This window comes from Corythoichthys intestinalis, chromosome 17 (assembly GCF_030265065.1).
Source record: "Corythoichthys intestinalis isolate RoL2023-P3 chromosome 17, ASM3026506v1, whole genome shotgun sequence".
NCBI classification, from domain to species: domain Eukaryota; kingdom Metazoa; phylum Chordata; class Actinopteri; order Syngnathiformes; family Syngnathidae; genus Corythoichthys; species Corythoichthys intestinalis.
In genome coordinates this window covers 36,687,240-36,714,530 of record NC_080411.1, presented here as the reverse complement: position 1 = coordinate 36,714,530, position 27,291 = coordinate 36,687,240, and the positions used below count along the sequence as shown (strand labels likewise).

At 38.1% G+C, this 27,291-nt stretch overlaps 1 protein-coding gene across 3 annotated transcripts in view; it reads right to left on the bottom strand.

Moving 5' to 3' along the window:
- nup214 (nucleoporin 214) overlaps window positions 1-24,267 on the bottom strand; it is a 75,132-nt gene extending 50,865 nt beyond the window's left edge. For all 3 annotated transcript variants that reach the window (XM_057818830.1, XM_057818831.1, XM_057818832.1), the window contains exons 1-9: window positions 24,028-24,267; window positions 14,029-14,224; window positions 13,371-13,525; window positions 7,059-7,257; window positions 6,913-6,983; window positions 6,779-6,842; window positions 6,594-6,697; window positions 156-262; window positions 15-81 (exon numbers count right to left, since the gene is read on the bottom strand). In XM_057818830.1, coding sequence (XP_057674813.1) covers window positions 15-81; window positions 156-262; window positions 6,594-6,697; window positions 6,779-6,842; window positions 6,913-6,983; window positions 7,059-7,257; window positions 13,371-13,525; window positions 14,029-14,224; window positions 24,028-24,069 — 1,005 coding nt within the window. In that variant the 5' untranslated portion in view covers window positions 24,070-24,267. The remainder of the gene's footprint in view (window positions 1-14; window positions 82-155; window positions 263-6,593; window positions 6,698-6,778; window positions 6,843-6,912; window positions 6,984-7,058; window positions 7,258-13,370; window positions 13,526-14,028; window positions 14,225-24,027) is intronic.
- Between the last annotated feature and the right edge of the window lie 3,024 nt (window positions 24,268-27,291).

The window sequence follows — 27,291 nt, the reverse complement described above, 5'->3', positions numbered from 1 at the left end:
AATTTAAGAAGCACCTTATCATCTTGTCTGGAAATGATACTGACTTCGATGGAGGCTGCAGAAGCAGCTAGAAGAATGTTCCTGCGTCAAGTCAACATTGTAAAATAGCAGAATTCCACCTGTTCAATACTTGGGTATGTTCTGATCACCCTCACCAGTCTTCTATGTGGCTGAGGAAGTAGTGGTGCTGTCGCTCCGTGCAGCAGCCATACACAGTGTCACTGAAGTTCAGGTACTTTGTTTCTGATTTATCATCCTTTTTCTGTGTGAAGAATAAAATACATTACATTTTGCTCCCCATTCAGGCAGCCAAGATTTTTTTATCATGCTACCAAATGGTATCATATCTTCTAGGGATGTACCCAATCCGATCACGTGATCAGAAATCGTACCGATTGCGCCAGTTTTCATAGGATCGCAAAGTGATAAATTGTTCAAAGCATTTCTTGTCGATGGGACAGCTGCAGAGAGCGGATATTTTTAAAAGGAGACTCAAGATTTAATTAGTTTTACTATAAATATCCTTACTTACCAAATGCATGTTAAGTTCATTTTTACAAGCGGTGGGACACAAAGTAATTGTTCTAATTAATTAGCAATATTGTCATGACTTAATCTTAATTGCACTTTAATCGCATGATACTATTTGTCCCCAAATAACACATTTTTAATTTTAACAGATCCTAGTGAATGACTGAATCAAGTAGACACAGACACTAATATTTTTAACACTTAAAAAATGCATTCAATCAGATTTACATAAGAAACAAAACAAACAAACAAAAAATCTCTAGCCAAATATGAGAAGAGTTACAGACCATAAAGTGCCATTGCAGGACGTTTTTTCTTTCAAAACAGCAATGCTAAGAGGATTAAAACAAAAAAATAGTTTGTTCAACAAGACAAGAATGCATAAAAATAACTATGGATCACAGTCTTTTAAGATGGTACATCATAGTGCTGCAACGATTAATCAATTAACTCGAGTAATTTCATTAGAAAAAAACTGAATCAAATTTTGCTTCTACAAGGATTCGTTTAATTAAGAGTGGTGTTGTAATGGTTTGTTTTTAAGATACTGTATGTACAATTTGAGTGGATACACTGCCCTCTAGTGGCAACAGGGAATATGACACAACTCATCGAACAACGCATGATCTAGCTGCACCCTGTTAAGACCAACATAAGGTTGTAATTTTTTTGTTTGAGCAAATATGATTGTTTATGCATTCGTTCATTTATTGTAGAGGTATATTTAGCTATTTTTTTTTTCTGTGGGGGTATGTGTTTGGATGATTTGTTAACTCATTTGCTCCCAGAAACGTATAAATACGTTCTATTTTTAAATGCTTCATTGTCCCCAAAAAGTATTTATACATCTTTTGCGTTTTTTTTTTTTCAAGAAGAATCTATAGCTTGATAAGCGTCAACAAAAATTTCTTTGCTAAATTAGTAAAAAAAAAAAATAATAATAATAATAATAAAAAATTAAAAGATTAGTCGACTAATCGTAAAAATAGTCGGCTGATTAATCGGGAGAAAATTAGTCGTTTGGGACAGCCCTACTCCAAACCCATTTTAAAGCAATAAAACTGGCCACTGGAGGGCAGTAGTGCATTTTGTAAAGACCGGTAACCCGATTCAACAGCAATGAACGGCCAGGCAGAACGGTCGGAGCGCTGGCGGCAGTATGCCAGTTGGCGGACGACCGAACAAAACAACCGAGAGGACGCCTGGAATGCCAGGCGCTGGACGACGGAGCAAAATGACTGAGACCACCGTGTGGCGGGCTCGCCAAGCAGACCCCGCAGAGATTAAAAAATAATCCATCTTTGTGAGACAGACAACGATGAGGGAAAAGTTTACACAGCAGACGCGGCGACCACGGCGTCATCTCGGCGACAACAGGCGTCATCTGTCAGTAGTCATGTGTACACAAATTGTTACTTTGCTATCAAAAGCTCTATTTGTCTTGTCCATTATGATATTTTGTAAAAGGAAAACATTATTCAGATGTTTGGGATGTAACTAATGCAAAAAATAGCTGTGTTAAAGTCAAAGTTATGTTATGCGTTTACAAAAAGCTCATTATCGCCGTTTTTTTTCATCAGAAATTGGAAAGTAGCTCAAACTAAGCTATTTTCTAATGCTAATTTCTAAAGAATGGAAAAAGATATGATCATACTTTTTTTCTGCTGAAAGGAGAGAGTAATCTTTCTTTTGGTGGGTTCCATGTTTTATAGCAATAGAACAGAATTTTCTGTGGGCCTTGCAAAATCAGTCAAAATCCAGAAAAACGGCCGGGAGCGAAGGGCCTTACTCTGGTGAAAATGGCTAGGAGTGAATGAGTTAAGAGCACTGCTAAAAAAAAAAAATTAGCATTTTATAGCATTTAAGCTAGCGGACTTCTGCTATGCAAGTTGGCCAATTGTTCTTTTGTTGCCTTGATCCTCATTTATTCATTTTTAAGATAGGTATTTTAATTTATTGTAAAATGCATTTATTGCTGTTGTGAAATGAAAGTGCAATTCTGCAAAATTTGAAGAAACACTCATGAATTCTATTTGTATTCGCATTTTAATGACCTTTTTAAAGTGCAATCTTCGCAAGCCTTTGTTTTCCTTTGTTTTATCTCCTAAAATTGATTCTGCAACACATTAAATGTTTCTAATCTGATTACTGGATTATTCGAACTAGCGAACTGATTAATCAATCACTTTAATAATCGATACCTGCAGCCATGGTACATAATATATCATTAAAAAAATAAAAATTCTTCCCTGTCTGCCCTTTGAATTTTTGTCAGCCTTTTGGCCAAAAATACTTTTTAGTCTCAGTCATTAGAGGTGTGCGAAATTTCAAATTCTTAGATAATTCGCGATTCTGCCGTGGCAGATTCGAGAACGATTCACAAACATCCAAATTGCGATTATTGAATTATACCAGGTAAAGCGGAAACAAAACACAGTCAGCACTGTCTTCAGGAGGCAATGAGGAACGGACCGAGAGTAAATATCATGCTCAACTCATGTCGCTAGATTACAAAAAAAACAATAATACCTGACTGTAACCGTCAGCCACTACAAACCGCGCCCAGTTGCTACAAACATACGGCAACATACGGCTATGGTAGATATCACATATATCTACAACTAGATGTGAAATGACAGCCGACGGCCGTGTTAGATCATATACCAAGAACTAGATGCGAAACTTTCCCGCACTAGTAAATAGAGGTGTGCAAAATTTCCGATTCTTAGATTATTCGCGATTCGGCCGTGGAAGATTCGAGAACGATTCACAAACATCCAAATTCCGATTATTGAAATATGCCAAGTAAAGCGGAAGTACAACACACTCAGTGCGCCGCGCGGTCAATGAGCAACGGAGCGAGAGTAGCTAAACATCATGCTTCTCATTACCCGGCCCCTCGGGTAATGCCAATGCTCAACTCATGGCTCTAGCTCAACTCATGCCACGAGATAAAAAAACACAACAACTTACCTGAAGCTGCTACAAAAGTACGTCATCCACATAATGTTACGGTAGATATCATTTATATAAGACTAGATGCACTACGGTAGCGGTAGTGTTTGCAGCACATCTACAAAAAGCTAGATGCAGACGTAGTAAACGGCCGCCATCTTAAAGCAGTACACTTCTCTGCAAGGCTGTTGTAGCGAACCTTCCAAGCAAACCTAATTAACTTTTTATCTAAAATACTCCTAAATCGGTAAAATATTGACTTGAATCTATCTTTAAAATAGTTTTAAAACTTTCACATGTCGAAAGTTGACAAAAGGGAAATTATGGATTAACGGGAGCAATTTTAACAACTTTCACGGTTGATTCACAACATTAAATTAATTGAATGTAGTTTAAAGCTGCTGATACAGAATGGGGACTGGAGTTTTTTATTTACTGTTATTTTTGTATATTTGTTTACTGCTATATGTTAACTTGATACTGAAATAGTAGTTTGGTTTAGCCTGAGAGTATTTTTGAACAATTTTGGAACAAATGTACAAAATATTAAAAAAAAAAAAAAAAAAAAAAAAAAAAAAGGGGGGGGTGCATCAATAATCGTTTTAGAATCGAATCGGACCATCTGAATCGTAATCGTAATCGAATCGTTAGGTGCCCAAAGATTCCCAGCTCTACTAGTAAACAGGCCCCATCTTAAAGCAGTAGACCTTTCTGGAAGGCTCTGTTGTAGCGAACCTAATTACTTTTTATCTAAAAAAACATCGCCAAAATCTTGACTTGAATATCTTTAAATAATGAAACAGTTTTAAAACTTTCACTTAAAAATAGACAGAAGGGAAATTATGGAATAACGGGAGCAATTTTAACAACTTTAACGGTTGATTCACAAAAATAAATTAATTGAATGTAGTTTACAGCTGCCGATACAGAATGGGGACTTTAGTATTTTATTTACGTTTTTTAACGGTTAACTTGATACTGAAATAGTAGTTTGTTTAGCCTGAGAGGATTTTTGAACAATTTTGGAACTAGTGTACAAGAAATTAAAAGCCCGGGGGGTGGGGGGTTGTGGTGCATCAATAATCAATTTATAATCATATCGGAGCCTCTGAATCGTAATCGAATCGTTAGGTGCCCAAAGATTCCCACCTCTATTAGTCATACTTTAACCACTTTGAAATTTGTTAGTCTTCAGGTAGTTTTAGTCGACGAAATCTCCTGCAAATTTCATTTAGTTTTAGTCGACAGTTACTCAAAATGTTTTCGTCTGTAAAATTCAAACGTTTCAGTCCAAAAAAACTAAGGCTTCCAACAATTTCGAACATACATATTGTAGCGTCTACAAGGACAACGCCAACTTCGTTATAATACACACACAGCAGGAAAAGTAGTTTTCAATTAAACCCACCCAGAAGTCACTAACTGTTAATAAAATTTGTCCAAGCATTGAGCACGACGCTAAAGTTGATGCTAAAGCTAGCGTGAATGCTATGCTAATGCAACAAGTTACACTTAGTGTGTGCTCACTCAGCATAGACCTTTAAAGGCTAAAGCAACATTGCATATTCTCTGTTGCCAAGGTAAGAAAACAAATCTTACAATGTGTTTCCAAACAAGCAAGATAGAGAGCAGCCTAGCTTGAAACACATCCTAAACTCCGGTGAGTGAGGGAGAGGCGCAGCACATCTCACATGAGTGACACAAGCCAAACACTGCTACGATGCAAGCTGACATACTTCACGCACAATTTGAAAATGTCTCGCATTGTTAACATGACAGAAACTGTCGCATTTTCGTCTTGACAAAAATTTATTTATTTACAGCGCCCTCCATAATTATTGGCACCCCTGGCACTTAGAGTGTTTGTTGCCAAAAAGCTCAAGTGGGTCTGGCGTGCCACGAAAGATGCGCATGCTGAAAAGCACCTCATACCCACTGTGAAGTATGGGGGTGGGTCAGTGATGCTGTGGGGCTGTTTTACTTCCAAAGGCCTTGGGAACCTTGTTAGGGTGCATGGCATCATGAATGCTTTGAAATACCAGGACATTTTAAATCAAAATCTGTTGCCCTCTGCCTGAAAGCTGAAGATGGGTCGTCACTGGGTCTTTCAGCAAGACAATGACCCTAAACATATGGCCAAATCTACACAGAAATGGTTCACCAGACACAAAATCAAGCTTGTGAAACATTACAGGAGAAGATTAGGTGCTGTTTTGTTGGCAAAAGGGGGTTGTACAAAGTATTAACACCAGGGGTGCTAATAATTGTGACACACATTATTTGATGTCAAATAATTATTTCTTTATGTGGGATTTTTCCCCCACTGAATAAATGCACTTGCATTGAAGGTTGGATCTTTCTCTTTTTTTCCATTAAGGTCCCATATTATTTGAATTTTAAAAAAATTATTAGAAGCTAAAAAACACATCTTAACCAGGGGTGCCAATAATTATGGAGGGCACTGTATATTCTTTTAGCAATTTATCATATTCTTCATTATAAAAATGTTATCTTCGTTCCTACATTTTTTTTATTGTTGCATTAAAGATTTAAGGTTCTTCAATTTAAATGTATTTTTTAAAAACTGAAAGTGTAAAAAATTGCAACCCTCACATTATATGATTGTATTCATTTAATACTGTTTAATCCAGGCTAACTTGGTTTATCTGTGAATGGAGATTGCTGAATATAAAAGGGATACAGGAAGCCATGTCTCTGCACACTTGCTGCCTTTTTATATATTCTTTTAGCAATTTATCATATTCTTCATTATAAAAATGTTATCTTCGTTCCTACATTTTTTTTATTGTTGCATTAAAGATTTAAGGTTCTTCAATTTAAATGTATTTTTTAAAAACTGAAAGTGTAAAAAATTGCAACCCTCACATTATATGATTGTATTCATTTAATACTGTTTAATCCAGGCTAACTTGGTTTATCTGTGAATGGAGATTGCTGAATATAAAAGGGATACAGGAAGCCATGTCTCTGCACACTTGCTGCCTTTATGAAGCAAACCAAAAGTTTATGTGTTCAAAAAATAAGAATAATAATCGCACATCCTGCGGTGGCGGTCTATTACTCGATGAGTTAAAGAGAAAACTCACAGGAATGGTGATCAACACAAGCTCAGGCGGGGTCTCTGGCGAGCCATCGGCAGCAGCGTAGACCACAGCAAAGGAAAACGTCTTCAACCACAACACATCGAGAACTACGACAAGAACAAAGAAGATGTGATGCGATGCTTTGAAATGACATACATAAAAGTCTCATGTATATATAAAAATGTTACCTTTGACTGGGTCGTCAGAGGTATAAAAGTGAGGACAGGCGATCACTTTCTTCTCCTCTAGTGCCTTTTATTCAACCAACCAGAAAGTCAGTTAGCAAGAAAGGTGTCATTTTTACGTCCGTATTTAGACTTACAGGGGTATACTGGCTGACGGTGCCATTCATTTTCCCCACAGCGACCTGTTTTCCTTTAGGGCTCCAGCAAACTAGGAAATGACACAATGGGCTCATGAAAAATAAATAAAAATAAAAAACGGCAAAATGAAAGATGTCTCACTTACCGCACGTGACGCCGCTGGAGGGAGGGAGTTCGGCCTGTACTTTGACGTCATCAACGACGTCCAAGATTGACATTCTGCCATCAGACAGGCACACGGCCAATATGGACGCCTGAGCGGGATTCCACTTGAGGTCCAGCACAAGTGTTTCTGGTGGCACGTTTGGCTGCCACAAGGCAAAAGGTAACTTCTGCGGTCTTGCCTGGAAAGATCACAAAATTGACACCTGGTGGGTATTCGGTTGTGGAAATATTTACCGTTTCCTTAGGAGGATCATTACGTTGGCCAACCCAAATGAATATTTAAATCATTGGCTGCCATTAACAGCACGGGACATCTTATCCATTTTTTGGACATCTAGTACAGTCAATGCCAGGTAAACTAGGGCTGCCATGACTAGATACTGGATTAGCAAATGAATCGTCATCTATTTTGATTGTCAATATGCCATTTTGACCGGTGTAGGTTCACTATCCTCTTCCCCTCACTATCCACTCACTCTCGCTATATGATTGGCCGAAGAGTCGAAATGCGCTCCCGTGAAATGCCTGTTTAAAAATGTTCCCGTTGTTACTTCTTGCGTTCGCTTAAAAGTGCCCATTAAAAAAGGAAAATCGATGGATGATACTACACACAGAGCGTATTATAACAGATGTTAAAGTTGTATAATCATATAGCGAGAATAAGGAACGTCACTGACGAGCGCAGGCCCCCACGAGTGGATAGTGAGGGGAATAGGATAGTGCGCCTACACCTGTACTTCTCACATCGTGGGGCGGAGAGCAATGCATGTGACCTTGGGTAACATACTTTTTTGCCGTACTAGAATAAAGTGTAATTGCACATAGAGCAGGGCGGTAAACCGAAAATTTACCGTCACCGAAATTTTTCACAATGAATACGTAATTTTGACCATGTCGGTAAATTCGGTAATTTAATAAAACATGAAAATATAGTCTTTTCATCCCGCTTTGACGCTGTGTTGTTCGGCTATGTTCATTCCCCTTTAAGAAAGCAGACAGTGTGCTTACGTATGGAGTCACGTGGTTTTCAGGAAGCCAAACAAACAGAAGCCCGGTAGGCTAACGCTAGCAGCTAACGCCACAAGTAAACGGGATGGAGTCGGGACTTTCACCCGCTGTCCTCCCTGGTTCTCACGATATCAGGGGAGGATGCTTTCAGTGCTTTGTTCTGGTAGCCAAGCCACAGGCTAACGCTAGCGGCTACAAATGAACGTCAAAGAGTCGGATAGCGGCTCTAACCTTGTCGAAACGGCTGAAATTAATGAGTGGACTGGGAATGGACTTCATGTAGCAATCATCATGTCGAGTTATTTGGCATCTGTGTGATTTCTCTGAAAGGTTTCATGATGGTAAAGCACTCAGCATAAAGTGCAATCCAATAGTGAAGCCTATATTTAATACGACAGTTTAACGGCCACAGCTATTTTTCTGTATGTGTTTGCTTTATTCTGCCATCATAAAACCTTAAATGTTTAATTGGCATCAGAGCAATACAGCTTTAATCTGGTTGTGTCTGTGTAGGGGGGTGCGTGTATTAAAAAATGTTTCGGGAAAAAAACAAAAACAAAACTGAAACCTTGACGTAAACACTTGTTTTGAATAATTATTTCACAGCAGCCATTACCAATAAGTTGTCTGAAGTTTACTGTTAAATCTGCAAGTCATTTGGGTTAGAATAACATGTTAGCACTGTCGTCATGTTGATTTTTATAATGTTGTACATTTTTCAAGTCATACAAGCTGTTATAAATTTTCAGACTAGAATTCTTATTGTTTACAAGATTTTTAAAATCTTTAGACTGCATTTGCAATTTTTAAATTGGAAGCTGGTTAAATATATTTAATGAGAAACGGTTAATTTGTATTCCATGCATTGCTTCAAATTTCAAATTTCCAAAAATTAACAGTTCGCTTGGGTGAATTTATTGTCATTTATCGTTATCGAGGTAAATCTGCTCAATTTATCGTGATACGTACTTAAGGCCATATCGCCTAGCCCTAATTGCACATCCACTCAGTGGGTGGCAGTGGCACTCTCATTTTCAGACTGTGTGCAGTATTTTTTAACCAAACAAGAGCACACAGCAAGGAGCACTGGAGATATGAAGATCAAAGACGAGGAAATATGCCGAAGCATGTGTCGTTTAGCTTTGACCTTTACCCTTTAATGTCTGGGCCTAGTTTGTCTGAAACAGTTGTTCACAATGGCCTGGTTTGGTTCCTTTTTCTCAGGACAACTTTAACTTCATGTCCAAACTCTTGTTTTCTTCACTGACCAATTATTAATCAATATTTTGGGCCCAAAAAGACAAAAAAATCCAAATTGTTTTGTCAAATTTTGTAATATTGACGTCCTATTGACAACCAAACATGCGTGACAAACCGTTTTGAACCTTGATAATATTTATTCAACATGTTAGGATGAACATCAAACCCCCAAAATATTGAATACATAGGTCTATATTTGATAATTCAACATTGCAGGTATAGTCACAGGGGTTTTTGGCCTTTACTGTATGCACGCTCTGGTCAAAACAGGTTAGGAACAGCACAATGCAAAACAGTGAAAAAAAAAAAAAAATATATATATATATATATATATATACACTGGGGCAAATAAGTAGTCAACCACCAATTGTGCAAGTTCTGCCACTTGAAAATATTAGAGAGGCCTGTAATTGTCAACATGGGTAAACCTCTACCATGAGAGACAGACAGAAAATCACATTGTTTGATTTTTAAAGAATTTATTTGCAAATCATGGTGGAAAATAAGTATTTGGTCAATGCCAAAAGTTCATCTCAATACTCTGTTATGTACCCTTTGTTGGCAATAACGGAGGCCAAACGTTTTCTGTAACTCCTCACAAGCTTTTTACACACTGTATTTTGGCCCATTCCTCCATGCAGATCTCATCTAGGGTAGTGATGTGTTGGGGCTGTCATTGGGCAACACTGACTTTCAACTCCCTACACAAATTTTCTATAGGGTCGAGATCTGAAAACTGGCTAGGCCACTCCAGGACCTTGAAATCTTACGAAGCCACTCCTGTGTTGTCCTGGCTGTGTGTTTGGGATCATTGTCATGCTGAAAGACCCAGCCACGTCTCGTTTTCAATGCCCTTGCTGATGGAAGGAGATTTTCACTCAAAATCTCTCGATACATGGCCCCATTAATTCTTTCCTTTACACAGTCGTCCTGGTCCCTTTGCAGAAAAACACCCCAATAGCATGATGTTTCCACCCCATGCTTCACAGTGGGCATGGTGTTCTTTGGATGCAATTCAATATTCGTTCTCCTCCAGACACGAGAACCTGTGTTTCTACCAAAAAGTTCTATTTTGGTTTTATCTGACCATAACACATTCTCCCAGTATCAGTGGTCTTGTATGTCTTACATTTTCTAATAATTGCTCCCACATCTGATTTCTTTATACCAAGCGTTTTACCTATTGCAGATTCAGTCTTTCCAGCCTGGTGCAGGTCTACAATTATGTCTCTGGTGTCCTTTGACAGCTCTTTGGTCTTGGCCATAGTGGAGTTTGGAGTGTGACTGAGTTTGTGGACAGGTGTCTTTTATACCGATAATGAGTTAAAACAGGTGCCATTAATACAGGTAACGAGTGGAGCCTCGTTAGATCTCGTTAGAAGAAGTTATCGTTAGACCTCGTTAGAAGAAGTTACACCTCTTTGACAGCCAGAAATCTTGCTTGTTTGTAGATGACCAAATACTTATTTTCCATTCTAATTTGGAAATAAATTCTTTAAAAATCAAACAATGTGCTTTTCTGTTTTTTCCCCCACATTCTGTCTTTCATGGTTGAAGTTTACCCATGTTGACAATTACAGGCCTCTCTAATCTTTTCAAGTAGGCAAACTTGCACAATTGGTGGTTGACTAAATACTTATTTGCCCTACTGTACAATCTAACTCAAAAGGGTTAAAAGGACATCTCTTTGTGAGTTTAGGTATTGCACCGATCACCTAAATGAAAACTATGAGCACACATTCAAGCTTCTTGAACACACATTTATATATGCAAATTGAGGATTTAAAAAAAAAAAAAAAAAAAAAAAAAAAAAGAAGGCTGAGCCAGTGGTGATCAAATTCTGCCTCGCTGACTTCTCCAGCATCTCGTGCGCTGACATTTCCTCCCTCTTTACATGCTGAAGACCCCTTCTCTTCTTTCCAGTGGGGCAGTGGGTGTAGATCATTATCACTACGCATGTACAGTACATGAAAAAAGTGTAAGTGTTCATGAAAATAACAGAAAATATGCAGATATAAATAATAATTGAAAAAAAGAAAAAGAAAAAATAACTGAACATCTGCTAAATCCCTAATCTTCATAAAGAATACAAACTAAATGCCTGCCCTAATATGCACATTTATTACATATACAAACACACATACACTTATATAGCATCAAAGATAATTTTGTTTTACAGCAACAAAAGTAAAGTAAGTTGTCTTACCTCTGCTCGTTGATGGCGTCGCCTACGTGTTCAAATCAGTCACTCTTTTCACTCGCGGCTCATCCGAAAAAGACAATGACAAATTTGGTCCATCCTCTTCCTCGAGTTGATGAAAAAGCGTAAACGCTTTCGCTAAATGTAGTTTTTGATTCATTCACAAAGTCGCTCGCTCAATCAAACCGGCTACTCGCCGCCCTCCCTCTCGTTCGGTAGATCCTCGCACGGCCTCGGCAGTATATAGAACGTGAAGAGGCTTCAAAGATGACATGCGCAGAGGGCGCGGGCGCGTCCTCCAACTTTTAAGGGTTAACACCGGACATGTCTGCGGCGACATGTCTAAAAGTGGGAGAACTTGCAAAATCGCAGGGTGTTGAAATACTTATTTCCCTCACTGTATATATATTTTTATAAATTTTAAATTGAATGAATGAATTTTCATTGATTTGTACTTTTTTTTTTTAAAGGCGGCAAACAGTAAACATGGTCTTTTTTTAAATTCATACTTAAATTTTGGTTTTATTGAGTAAAAAAAAGAACACATTTACTCCATTTTTGAGTATTTTTTCTAGGGCTGTCAAAAGATTAAAATTTTTAATCGAGTTAATTACAGCTTAAAAATTAATTAATCGTTATTAATCGCAATTAATTGCAATTCAAACCATCTCTAAATTTTTCTGTAAATTATCCTTATTTTTCTGTAAATTATTGTTGGAATGGAAAGATAAGACACAAGACGGATATATACATACAACATACTTTACATAAGTGCTGTACTTGTTTATTATAACAATAAATCCATGATTAACATTCTTTCTGTTTAAGTGATCCACAGATAGTAGGACTTGTAGTTCATAAAAGATAAATGTTATAGTTACAAGTTATAGTAATTTTATATTAAAACCCCTCTTCATATTTTCGTTTTAATAAAATTTGTACAATTTTCAATCAAAAGTAGAGTTAATATAATAATAATAAGAATAAAAATAATTATAAGAATTGAGTGACCAAACTCTGAGTAATGCCAGTTCACTTTGCATTGTTGTTTAGCTGTGTGAGAATAGGGCCTCATTACTAGACTGAAGTGCTTTTCTTTTTGTGAACATTATTTATTTTGAGAGATAGCAATATTATTTTTGCTGTGCTTTCACTAAATGATACTTCTGTTTGTTGTGAAGGAGTTGCAGAAGCTTATGCCAATAAACGGCGCAGCCCAAAGAACGCGTGTGTCCACTCGCCTTTATAACAGATATATCTCTGTGCATATCTTACCCAAAATACAACAAGAGACACATAATTGCCACTAAAAGAAAGCAAACCGAAATATGTGTGGAGCACAAAGCAACAGCATAAACGTCTCACAACTACTAATTCTCCCACTATTAGAAGGAATAACATTAGTATGGAACGGCGCTGCGCTGTCCCCAAGCGGCCGGTGGCATTCTCTTCACTCTTAATGTCCATAAACGGCGTCAGTGAAATCTGTTTGAGGCAATGCGAGAGCGGCTCATTCAGTGCATGCGTTAATTGCGTCAAATATTTTAACGTGATTAATTTACAAATTAATTAACGCCCTTTAACGCGATAATTTTGACAGCCCTAATTTTTTCATTTCCATGCTATATTTATCTATTCTTAATTAACAGGGAATTCATTATCTATTTTTTTTAAATGAATTTTACTTTAGCAAAAACATGAAGTCTGCACATTATTTTTTTTTTAACAGACCACACAAAATCATGCACCGAGCCGCTCTAAAATTCACGACTAAGCCAGCTTGCATCTAAACTTTATATTCAGTCTCACAATGCACGTAGTTACCTCGTTAATGAAGGTGCGAACGTCGTAGAACCTGACAGACAGTGTGGCCTCCTCTGATACGGAGCATACCGACAAAGTAAGCTCGTCGCTGCTGAGAGCCAAGTTGTGCAGCGCCGAGTCCACCTTCGCTTCCACCAGTGCTGCGATTCCATCGACTACAACCAAACAAAGATAAAACTGTTCACAACTGATACCATATTTGAATACAAGTGGTGCAGCAACACATAAAGACAGAGCATACACTAAATGAACTACATTCATTTTCAAACACAGTCTACATTGTGGTTGAGGATCCAAACTGAACACGGATTATACCGCCCTCTAGTGGTATGTCACAATGTGCATTGAATTTGATCAAAAAAATGATGCCAAATTGTTTACTTCTTCTATTTGTGTTTCTTACTTAACACCTAAATATGACCATCATTGTCCTTTTTCATTTGTTTTTGAAATCCTATAAGTTTGCGGGGTTCTGCAGAATGTGAAAATAATCATCATGTCTGTGAGTTATAACATTTCCTAGCAAAAGCAACATGTCAATTGAATTACAACCCAGTACGGCTCACGCACGTCAAGATTATTCCGAATGTCTGAAAATGGACCTTAACCCGAATATTGTGAATGTGGCTGCTGTTACCTTACTTAAATCAAACCATACCTATTGTGTTGGAGGTGCCATCCTGTTTGTCAGCGGCGAAGATGTCTTGCGTGCGGTACACCTTAAACACCGCACCCGAGCCAGCAAAGGTCAGGCCGAACTTGTTGGAGACCACGAGCAAGCTGGAGCGTTCTCTTGGCATTTCGCCCGAAGGCTCGAAAACTTTGGCTTTCTTCATCTGACGGAACTGAAAGTCCTGGAAGCAAAAAGTAGACTTTCTTCAGTATCACTGACGGACAATCAAAAATTATTACATATGAAATTATGAATTAGCAAAGCAGCAACCAAGGTTTGAAACTCAAAAAGGTAAGCAGTGTCTAACTTCATTTATCAGATGCGGTTATCTCAATGTTTAGCTCACCTGAAACCTGACCAAACATGAACTAAATTATTATTAGTTGTGCATTTTAGAGATGTTCTGATCCGATATTTGGATCGGATCGGACGCCGATATGGGCAAAAAAATGCGCATCGGTATCGGATCGGCCGACACGGAAAAATTCCGATCCAGACTTCCGATCCAGTTTTTTTGAAAGTTCGGTCCGTGTTTTCCAGCGCACCGATATACATGATCCGTTCCAGTTTTTGCTTTGGTTTCCCTAAAATGCGGTCCGCATTTTACGGCACTCCTTCAACACACTACCGTCTCCCAATTTACCGAGAGACTATCGGTAAAAATGTCAGCTGTGTGGGATTGTTTCACCTTAAAGGACGACAAAGACAAAGAGGCAAAGTGCAACATATGCCACAAACATGCATGACAAACTGGCACTCGACAGTCCCAAAGCCCAGGGAATAACAAGAGTCATTGCCGAAGAATTCATTCTGGATGACGAGCCATTATCTCTCGTGAGTAAAGACGCACCATCCAACACTTTTATGCTGCATTCCAGAGAAGTGGGAAGTCTGATTTATCCTACTCGGATGGTACCAGTTCCGACCTCAAAGCGTTCCAAGCAAATGTAAACAACAAAGATGGCTGATCGCGAAGAGGTGTGTTTTATTTTGGCCATCCTAAGACATTTTGACCTCCAGCAAACCTGCCTTCCTATAAGCGATCAAATAGTAGAGGAAAAACGACGGCTGCGTTATTGCCCACACTGTAAACTGCCTTTTTTTTTAGTTACATCCTTTGCTGATCGTCAATATAAAAACATAGCACAACAAAGATAATTCACTGTATGAGAAAAATACATGGCGTCTCAAATAAACTTGATTTACTTCATTATTGTGTTATCATTCAATACGTTTTCTTGAGCGCCATTTTGTCCAGTGACGTCAGATTGAAACAACTTGGAAGTCGGGGTAGTTATTTTTTCTCCGACTTCGCGACTTGGACCTCCCAGTTCGAGTGGCGTTCCAATGATATTTTCCTAGTCGGAGGTCGGAAAAGTCCTACATCCCGCTTTTCTGGAACGCAGCATTAGAACCACGGTACAACATGCCCAGACGTCATTACATCCTTCAGCGATTCAGCCGTGGAAGATTCGAGAACAATTCACAAACATCCAAATTCCGATTATTGAAATATGTCAAGTAAAGCGGAACTAATACACAGCGCGGTCTTCGGGACGCAATGAGAAACAGACGGCACTGCGTCCCGAGAGTAAACATCATGCTTGTCTAATAGATATAATATGTATATAGAACTAGATGCAAAATGACAGACTCGACGCCATTAGAAACACATGCATTGAAAACTATGTGCGTTAGTAAACAGCCGCCATCTTAAAGCAGGAGACTTCCCTTGTAAACTGTTGTAGTGAACCTTCCAAGCGAACCTAATTAACTTTTTATCTAAAATACTCCTAAATCGGCAAAATCTTGACTTGAATCTATCTTCAAAACAGTTTTAAAACTTTCACATGTCAAAAGTAGACAGAAGGGAAATAATGGAATAACAGGAGCAATTTTAACAACTTTAACAGTTTATTCGCAAAATTAAATTAATTGAATGTAGTTTAAAGCTGCTGATACAGAATGGGGACTTGAGTATTTTACTGTTTTAAAATGTTAACTTGATACTGAAATAGTCGTTTATTTAAACCTGAGAGGCTTTTTATAGAATTATTGTAACTAATGCACGAAACATTAAAAGTACCTAATAGCTTGGGGGTTTGTGGGATTTTCCACTGATAGTTTACAATATTATTTGCACGTTTTACTGACTGACTATGCCATTTCTGTTTGTTATTTATAATGTTTTGTGTTTGTCACTGAATAAACAGGTCAGTTTCTTGTTACCAACCATTGTGTGTTATTCAAACTCACCTAATTCAGCTGGCTAGTTGTTATCAAGAGTACTAAAACCCTTTTCAACATGAGTCTGACAACTAAGTAAGGAGGCTAAATAACTTTAAACTTTAATACATGCTCAGATAGGCTGGTATCGGCCAGTATCGGTATCGGATCGGAAGTGCAAAACAATATCGGTATCAGATCGGAAGTGCAAAAACCTGGATCGGGACATCCCAGGTGCATTTTATTGAGAAAAGAGATGATTAAAAAAAAAAAAAAACTGCAAATACTGTCGCAGCGACATATATAGTTTAGTACAGTGTTTCCCCTACATATAAAAGATTGTGGCGCACCGCCACATTAAAATAAAAGCTGCCACGCCTTGCAAATGAGATTTTTTTTTTTAATGCCGGCTCAAAATAGCGGCAACCTCGTGTGAAGAGTTCATCGGCAACCGATTTATTGTGTATTGTAATGTCCGTAACTATGCGTGGCCCCCTTAAGAGACTGGGGAGCTATGACGTAGGGGCAAGCGAGTAGGAAGAACGGGAGAATGGGCGAGATAGGGAGAGATAGCGGTTGCATGTCACGACAGCCCGCTGTTGTTTTGTTGCAGTGTTTCCCACAGGATTTTAGGAGACTGTGGTGGGAGGCTCTCTGACCATAGGATTTTTCGAAACTGTGGTGGTGGGCTGCATCGGAGTCGGACAGCCACATCATGTCGTGCCACGGCGAATTTTTTTTTTTTTTTCTTTTTTTTTTTCCCCCAAGAAGAACCATAACAAAGATATATTTGAAATATTTCATTAGCTAGGCTAATGTTACAGCTCTCAGCTACGGTACATGTATGTAAAATGCGTTGCTGATTACAGCTACGTTACCCTATGTATTAATGTGACTTTTTTTCTCGTAGCAATAGTACGACTTACATCTCGTAGTGACTCAGGGTTGGCAACCCAAACTGTTGAAAGAGCCATATTGACCCCCCCCCCCCAAAAAAAAAAAACTGATACAGTATGTCTGGAGCAGCATAAAATTAAAAGCCTTGTACAAGCCTTATAATTATCAATACTAGCTATATTAGCCTACTATAAAAATGAATAAGTTGGCTAGAAATACATAATTAGCCTTCATGATTAAATGTTTATTTTCCCTGCAGTGGATCCTATAGCGCACCACGTGACTACTCTGTTGTACGATGACACCACAAGTTTAACTTCATTACAATATTAATGAATTGAAAGAATGTTTGTATCATGTTTGTCCTCCTAGAAATCCTATTAAAACAAAAAATATATTTCCCTCCCCCATCTTTTTCCATTTAAAAAATTAAAAAAAAAAGCTCCGAAGCAGCACTAAAGAGCCGCATGCGGCCCAAGAGCCGCGGGTTTCAGACCGCCGTCGTAGCCCTCCTTTTTCCTTTTTATTTTGCAAGGAAGAATGGGCAAGAATGTTAGTCTCTCGATGTGCAAAACTGATAGAAACATACCCCAAGCGACTTGCAGCTGTAATTGGAGCAAAAGGTGGCGCTACAAAGTATTAACGCAAGGGGGCCGAATAATATTGCACGCCCCACTTTTCAGTTTTTTTATGTGTTAAAAAAGTTTAAATTATCCAATAAATTTTGTTCCACTTCACGATTGTGTCCCACTTGTTGTTGATTCTTGACAAAAAAATAAATTTTATATCTTTAAGTTTGAAGCCTGAAATGTGGCGAAAGGTTGCAGGGTTCAAGGGGGCCGAATACTTTTGCAAGGCACTGTATGTTTACTTCTGTAGTGAAGGCTCATATGTACATAACTTCATAATTTGTGTTATAGAAGCTAGCCAATGCTTTAGTAGCTCAAGCTAGTGTGCTATGCTATACATATAATACCGGTAGTTGTGTATGTAAGTGTATTGTGCAGTTTGTTGTATGTTGAGTATTGAATATGTGTATTTTTCTGTTGTACTTTCACAATATTAAGACGAGTGTCTCCCATAAAAGCAAGAAAAGACCAAACCCTTGTGGTTTATGGAAGTGCATTCATTCTTAGCTGGCTGTCGGGCAGTGCAGAAGTGAAACGCACTGTTTTGTTCATGTCATTATGAAAAATCTGGTGAGATCAAAGGCAGATCTATGTTGAATCCACCACTATTTTTTTTTTTTTTTAAACCTCCAGGTTTTCAAAATCAAAAACATTGATATATTTAAAATATTATATATTTATCATCGGTTATTGATATTGGTATCTGCTTTGAGGAGCAAGAAGTTATCAATATCGGTTTCAAAAAATGGATATCGTGCACCCCTAGCGTAAACGGGTAAATGTGTGCTAATGTAAAGCGCTTTGGGCATGGTAACCATGTAGAAAAATGTGCTATATAAGCAGTGTTGGGAATAACGCCGTTATAAATAACGCCGTTACATAACAGTGTTATTTTTTCAGTAACGGGGTAATCTAACTATTTTTTCCGTCGTTACAACTCCGTTACAGTTATTGACGGTCAAAAGCGGTGCGTTACTTACTTTGAATAAATTGAAGAAACTACTACCTGTAGCGAGTCTACTCTGCTCTGTTTATTTGTCATCCAAGACTTGGGGTGCGTTCAGGTTCATGGCAATGAAAATAGTAAACACACATAGCCTACTTTTGCAAGAACGATGGAGTTGCCGTTTGATACGGTCATAATGTGCAGGTCCTGCACCCATCCGCAGCAAAACTGTTCATAGATTTGTAGCGATTTGTAATTTTGGAATCGTTGATGAGTTTAGTAACATACACCAAACAATAAATACAGCAGAATGTCCATTTCGCGTAATTGTAGAAGCACCTCGACATCTTTACTCCATTTGTCTTCGGCTTGCTCATAAGGGCCAACATTGTTCAGATCCTCAAGTTTGAGCACATATCTGTTCTTCGCCTTAGTAACAAGTTTGTCTCTTTATCGAACTGGCAAGTTGAAGTTTAATGTCCCGTGAGCCAACCCTGCTTCCAATATGGCTGCGTTGTTGTCAAATCTCAGGTAATCCCGCATTCTGTGACGTAAACACTCGAGGCTAATAGTGCACGTACTTCAGAGCCGGTGTTTTCACACACAAACCGGAACAGCGCGTGCGGCAAACACACACATGCAAAACAGATGCAGAGGGATATGATGGCGGAGCATTCAGAGGAAAATTTGTCCTTTACTAGGTAGAGATATAAAGACTAGAGGTGAGAATCTCTGGGCACCTAACGATTCGATTACGATTATGATTCAGAGGCTCCGATTCGATTATAAATCGATTATTGACGCTTTTAATTTTTTGTACACTAGTTCCAAAATTGTTCAAAAATCCTCTTAGGCTAAACAAACCACTATTTCAGTATCAAGTTAACCGTTAAAAACAGTAAATAAAATACTCAAGTCCCCAATCTGTATCGGCAGCTTTAAACTACATTCAATTAATTTAATGTTGTGAATCAACCGTTAAAGTTGTTAAAATTGCTCCCGTTATTGCATAATTTCCCTTCTGTCTACTTTCGACGTGAAAGTTTTAAAACTGTTTCATCATTTAAAGATAGATTCAAGTCAACATTTTGCCGATTTTTTTTTTTTTAAGATAAAAAGTAATTAGGTTTGCTACAGCAGAGCTTTCTAGAGAAGTCTACTGCTTTAAGATGGCACCTGTTTACTAGCGTGGGAAAGTCATTCGCATCTAGTTCTTGGTACATGATCTAACACGGCTGTCGTCTGTCATTTCACATCTAGTTCTAGATACAGTGGGGAGAACAAGTATTAGATACACTGCCAATGGGTTTTCCCATTGGCAGTGTATCAAATACGTCAGCCGCTACAGGGGTTGTGGCAGTGTATCAAATACTTGTTCTCCCCACTGTATATGTGATATCTACCATAGCCGTATGTTTGTAGCAACTAGCAACTGGGCGCTGTTTGTCGCAGCTGACGGCCGCAGTCAGTTATTTATTTATTTTTTTTTCATCTAGCGGCAAGATTTGAACATGATATTTACTCTCGGTCCGTTCCTCATTGTGTCCTGAAGACCGCGCTGTGTTTTATTTCCGCTTCAATAATAGGAATTTGGATGTTTGTGAATCGTTCTCAACTCTTCCACGGCCGAATCGCAAAAAATCTAAGAATCGGAAATTTTGCACGCCTCTAATAAACACTATTTCAAGTTGGTCGAAATTAAAGGAATGGACTTGCAAGTGTAATTTATGTCCCAGGGCAAAACTTTTGTCGACATCTGTGGTAAGCAGTTCGAATCTGTTTATTTTTGTTGCACTTCAAGTGTAGGATAAATCTGTTGCTGGTGAGGAGCGATAAATATTACAAGGTTCTATGACACAACTACCTGTCTGCTCTTCTCTATTCAATTGACTCGAATACTGCTCAGAAAATTTCAAATTCTTTGACATACAACAACTACTTTTTAAAGTAACGGATATAGTTACTTTCCCTGGTAACGACTTACTATTAGTATAGAGCAGTACTTCTCAAATAGCGATGCCAGGGGGGGCGCATGTGACCTCGGGGAACATGCTTTTTTTTTTGTTTTTTTGCCGTACTGGAATAAAGTGTACTTGCACATCCGCTCAGTGGGTGGCAGTGGCGCTCTCATTTTCAGAGTGCGCGCAGTATTTTTGAACTAAGGAAGAGCACTCAGCACACACAGAAAACAGATATGAAGAGCAGTGTGCCGCCGCCGCTATCGAAAGCCATTTTCCGACCGGACTCACTCACGCAGCGACCCACTGTCTTGTCCGGCTCTCACGTCGCCGCCCGAGAAGTGCAATTTTCGGCTTGGGCTCGTCACGACGACCGCCCTCACCTACAGTTCTACCTCGGCCGCCGAGAATGCGCTTTTTTCGTGCTGTTTGCCTTTTAGCTTTGAGTTTTAATACAGTGGGTGATGACGAAAGACCACTGTTTACTGTGTCTAAAAATAATTATAGCAGACAGCTAGAAGCCAAATCAATTAAGACGCCACTTAAAGACATTAGACCCCAATCTCATTGATAAGCCGCTTGATTGTTTTTCAGTGAAAACGTGCCGAATATTGCCAACAATCGTCCTGCTTTGTCAGTGTTATATCAGTAAACCAGTGAGCATTGACATTGTTAGCATGCTCATTGCAAAATAACTCCACACTATTGCAAAGGAGGTAAATACTGTGAGCAGCAAAAATAAAAACTGTCCTTCTGTCCAAGGACACTCTTTTTTTCTTTTATTCAGTTTTGTTTTTTTGAGTCAATTTTTTTGGCATATTGTCCTCATGAGTGAATGATTCTAATCAATTTTAATTTGTTGTTATTTACTGATTTATTACATTTTATTTTTCTGTATCAAATGGTCAAAAATGTACCTTGAGTATTTTTTGCAGTTTGGATGTGACTTTTTTTGAAATTCAGGCAAATTGATGCGTGTCAAGTCTTCTCTGTTACAAACAAAACAATGTTAATAAAGTTATACTTTATTATAAGTTGATCTATGTTACTTTTTTTCTTTATTAGAAACAAAGGACTCAATGTTAGGCAGATGCGTATTTATAATAGTAATTTTATAGACAAATGATACTATTTACAGTGGCGGCAGAGTTTGGGGGGGCGCGAAACATTTACGTCTTCCTTGGGGGGGCGTAACAGAAAATAATTGAGAAGCACTGGTATAGAGTAATTCAGTTACTAAGTCAGTTACTTTTTTGGAAGAAGTAGTGAGTAACTATTTCTTTTTTAAAGTAACGTGCCCAACACTGAATATAAGTACTCTCCATTCACGATTGCATGAATTTAAATATTGATTTAGAATTATATAATATCAAACAATTCAATAATGACTGACAATGACAAATAATAATAATTGCTCATACTTGAGTTCTGTAAAATGGACAAAAGTAGTCACTTAGCATCAGTGTTGTTAATAACGGCGTTACAATATAACGGCGTTACTAACGGCGTTATTTTTTTCAGTAATGAGTAATCTAATTAATTACTTTTCTCATCTTGGCAACGCCGTTACCGTTACTGAGGCGGGAAAGGCGTGCGTTACTATGCGTTACTAAGTTGGTAGAATAAAAAAAAGTCTGAGAGAAACGGACTCACGGGGACGAGAGCAGAGCAGGAGTGGGGAAGACGCCGTTGCAACCGCGATGCTAGGTGGCTCCAATAATACCTGACTGCAGCCATAGCCGACAAACTACGCCCATATGACACGGTAGATATCATATTATAGAACTAGATGCAAATGATAGACACTGCTGCACTGCCAACATGTTTTAAGGACTACATGCGTTTGTAAACAGCCGCCATCTTAAAGCAGTAGACCTCTCAGGAAGGCCCTGATGTAGAGATCCTTCCTAGCGAACCTAAGTAATTTTTTAAAATCTAAAATGCTCCTAAGTCGGCAAAATCTTAACTTAAATCTATCTTTAAATGATGAAACCGTTTTAAAACTTACACATGTTTAAAGTAGACAGAAGGGAACTAATGCAATAACGGGAGAAATTTTAACAACTTTAACGATTGATTCACAACTTTAAATGACTTCCACACATAGCAAAGGTTACTAGCTAGTTATCGCAATACCCTTGTGTCTAGTTAAGTGGAGGGTAAAGAATTGGGCTAGGGCCAATTGTCCCCCAAACACTTTAAGCTTCACATTGTGTGACCTGTGTGTGTGTGTTTTTTTTTTTTTTTTGAGAAAGAAAAAAACATATCACTAGTTACTTTGCCAAGTAACTAATTACTCTTACATTCAGGTAACTGAGTTACTAACGCAATTACTTTTTGGGAGAAGTAATTTGTAACTGTAATTAATTACTTTTTAAAAGTAAAATTAACAACACTGCATGGCACTAAATGCGTTAGTAGACAGTCGCCATCTTAAAGCAGTAGACTTTTTAGGACGGCTCTGTTGTAGAGAACCTTCCTAGCGAACCTAAGTAACATTTTATCTTTTTAAAATCTTTTTATATAAATACTTCTAAATCGGCAAAATCTTGACTTGAATCTATCTTTAAATGATGAAACAGTTTTAAAACTTTCATATGTCGAAAGTAGAGAGAAGGGAACAAATGCAATAATGGGAGCAATTTTAACAACTTTTTACAGTTGATTTGGGGTAAAGGGTAAATTAGGGTAAAGAATTGGGCTCGGGCCAATTGTACCAAAAACCTTCACAAAAAACTTCACAGTGTGGCCAATGTTTTTTTTTTTTTTTTTTTTTTTTGAGGGGAAAAAAAAAAAGTAATTATCACCAATTACTTTGCCAAGTAACTAATTACTCTTACATTCAGGTAATTGAGTTACTAACGCAATTACTTTTTGGGAGAAGTAATTTGTAACTATAATTAATTACTTTTTTTCAGTAAGATTAACAACACTGCTTAGCATAGAAAGGGTTCAAAACCTGTGGCATAAACACAACCCAAATGATGGCATGTAGCGTTTCAGAGCTCCAAAACCTAAACATTTTCAGTTACAGCATAAAATTGTAGGTTTAAAAACTCCATTATGAACTTTTTAATAATTGTTGCCAAACTTAAAGGATCCTATTGACTTCACATGGAAGTCCTTGTGCGTTAGCATTATTAGCCAACTGCGACGTGAAACGCTCCGTGCTGGGATTATGTACAATAATATCACGACTAAGTAAAAGCGGTTAAGTTACAGTACATTAAAACTAAGTCAATTTATCATTTGACTTTATATATTGGAGACTTTGAATGCTAGCGAAAACCAGTTAGCCTTTGCGAACTAGACACAGATAAGAGCTTACCTTCATCTCCCTCTCGGGAGGGGAGTCAGTGTCGTCGCTCATTTTGAAGCACGCAGATCTCAGGCGTCTCCTGGAATAAACTGCTTTCTCAGTTCCCGAATATCTTCACTTGGATCAAATGGTACGGTGAGCAGCATTTGTTTCGTCGCGTGACAAACGAAAACTCCGCTCAGTCGGGCTTCCGCGCGATTTCAGAGGAGCGACCTCAACGTCACAGCGAAAGCAGGACGGCTAATCGATGCCAGAACGGATCAAGACATAACTTGTAAGTAAAATTGCTATGACAGTGATCCCTCGTTTTTCACGATTAATGGGAACCAGAACCCACCGCGATAAGTAAGCCCCCCCCCCCAAATTTTTGTTTTGTTTTTTGTGTGTTCAATGTGTTTATTCAGATTTAGCTTTCAAAAGGGATCCATATAAGACATGTTTTCACCTTTCCCCATCTATATAATATAGTATAATATACTATATCATTAATATAATATGTAAAATAGTATAATAATAATAATGATAATAATAGTAACTTTTGTGTATTTGTTCATTTTAATAAATGTTTTTTGAGCACATCAAATGTAGTAATTATACGTTTTAAACATGTTACTGTCCCACGCAATTATTTTAAACAAGTATAAAAAGCTAGTCTCTATTAACCCTTTAACACCGAACGTGTCGGCAGCGACGCGTTTACGCATATCGTCTTTGAAGCTTCGTCACGCTGTAATTATGTCACCCACGTGCCGCTGGTTGGTCTCGTTTGAAAGTGTGGAAGTTGATGTCTACACTAGTTTTTATTTGAAGTCAATCGGCCAAGAAAAACGGGAGATAATGTCATTTGAGTTTTATAGTTTTATTGCACTCATAAATATGCATTAAAACGCTGCATGGACCATTTATCCATCTCCATATTTCCATCATTTCTTGTCTTTTCAAAACCGAAAGCAGCACAAAAGACCGTTGTGATGTCAAGAAGGACGAACCGAATGTGATGATTTTTAATAAATTTTCGAGCGAGGCGCCAACTATTGAAAGGGAGGAATGCGACGCAAGCAACGGCCGAAAAATAGCCGCCTCGCGCGAGCGACTTTGAAACTTAGAATGAATCTAAAACTACATTTAGCACAAGCTAATGCATTATTTCATTAACTCAAGGAAGAAGATGAGCCGTATTTGTCGTTGTTTTCTTGGGATGAATCGGCGTCTCGGCGAGTAGAAGTGACAGCAGCGCGCAAACGGCGAAAAAATAGGCTGTGTGACGTGTGTGACGCAGCTCCGTGACCTGTTCAAGAAGAAGCTTTATTGAGTGCGCAAAAAAAAAAACAAAAAAAAAACTTTATTGGGTCGCATGCCTGAATCCTCTCGAAAATTTTGAATTGAACTGAACTACTTGTCAATATTTTTTTAAATACTTTTTTTTCAATGTTATATATTTTTTTTCTTCACTATAATCTTTTCAATTTTTATGTAGATGTGCGTTGGAGAAGCTTGATTGCATGTACGTATATACTTTTGATAAGGTGATGGGTACAACACCTAACTTCACAAAGAGATATCCTCCAAACCCTTTTTGTGTTAGATGATATATATAATTTTTTTCTCTCACTATTTTGCACAGTATATAACCTGTTTTGACCATAGTATGTGTAAAGGCCAAAAACGCCTATGACCATACCTGCTGTTTGTGTTGAAATGTCAAACATAAAACTATTCAATCTTATTTTTTTCTATTGAATGTTTATCCTAACAAGTTGAATTAATTTTATCAAGCTTCAAAACGGTTGGTCGAGCATGTTTGGTTGTCAGTGGAACATCAACATTACAAATTTTGAAAAAAGATTTTGGGATTTTTTTTGTCTTTTTGGGTCCAAAATGTGGATTATAATTGGTCAGTGAAGAAAACAACAGTTTAGACATGAAGTTCAAGGTGTCCTGAAAAAAGGGACCCGATTTGGCCATTGTAAACAATTTTTTCTTTGAAATATAAAGGCAACATCAAATGCATGCAAATTCGGCCAAAATAGGCTTAGGTGTTAAAGGGTTAACTCATTCACTCCCAGCCATTTTCACCCGTGCAACCCCCTTCGCTCCCGGCCGTTTTACTGGATTTTGACTGATTTTGCAAGGCCCACAGAAAATTCTGTTCTATTGCTATATAAACATGGAACCCACCAAAAGAAAGATTAGACTCTCTTCTTTCAGCAGGAAAAAAGTTAGTTCATATCCTTTTCCATTCTTTAGAAATCAGCATTAGAAAATAGCTTAGTTTGAGCAATTTTCCAATTTCTGATAAAAAAAATAGAAATTTAGCTTTTTGTGAAAGCATAGAGTTCAAACATGACTTTGACTTTAACACAGCTATTTTTTTGCTTTAGTTACATCCCAAACATCTGAATAAAATTTTCCTTTTACAAAATAGCATAAACAAGACAAATAGAGCTTTTGATAGCAAAGTAACAATTTATTTACACATAACTAACTGAAAAATGACGCTGTTGTGGCCGCGACAGCTGGGTAAACTTTTCCCTCATCGCCGCCTGTCTCATAAAGATGGATTTTTTTGAGTCTCTGCGGGGTCTGCTCGGCGAGCAGCACGGACTCAACGGCATCATCCGCTGCACCGGTGGTCCCGGTCGTTCTGCTCGGTCGTCCAGAACCTGGCATCCCGGACATCCTCTAAGTTGTTCTCCATTCAGTGGTCTTCCGCCGGTGCCCCGGCCTGGCCATTCGTTGCCGTTGAATCGGGTTGCGGGTCTTACCAAATGGGCTACTGCCCTCCAATGGCCAGTTTTATTGATTTAAAATGGATTTTCAGCTTTGTGCTTTGGAGCTAAATTGAATCAGAACCTAGAGATGTCTCTTGTAAAAAAAACAAAAAAACAAAACAAAAAAAAAACGTAAAAGACGTATAAATAAGTCTTTGGGACACTGAAACAATCAAAAACAACGTATTTATACGTTTTTGGGAGCAAATAAGTTAAATGCTTCATTGAGTGAGTCCACGCAAATCCGCACCGTCTCCTCACTTACACACAATGACTTGCCACAGCAACTGTTGAACAAGTTAAACCATGATTGACGCTTGCGGTGCTTTGATCCTGAGGCTTCCAGGGATCTGTAGCAAGATCAAACAGAAGACGTCTATCAATGATCGTTAACTTTAATAAGCAACTTCAGTGCATTGCCTGAACAACAAAGAGCAGGGAGCGGGAGGGAGGGAGAGTGAGACTATGCGATCTGGTCGGGACAGCTCATTTGTATTATTTT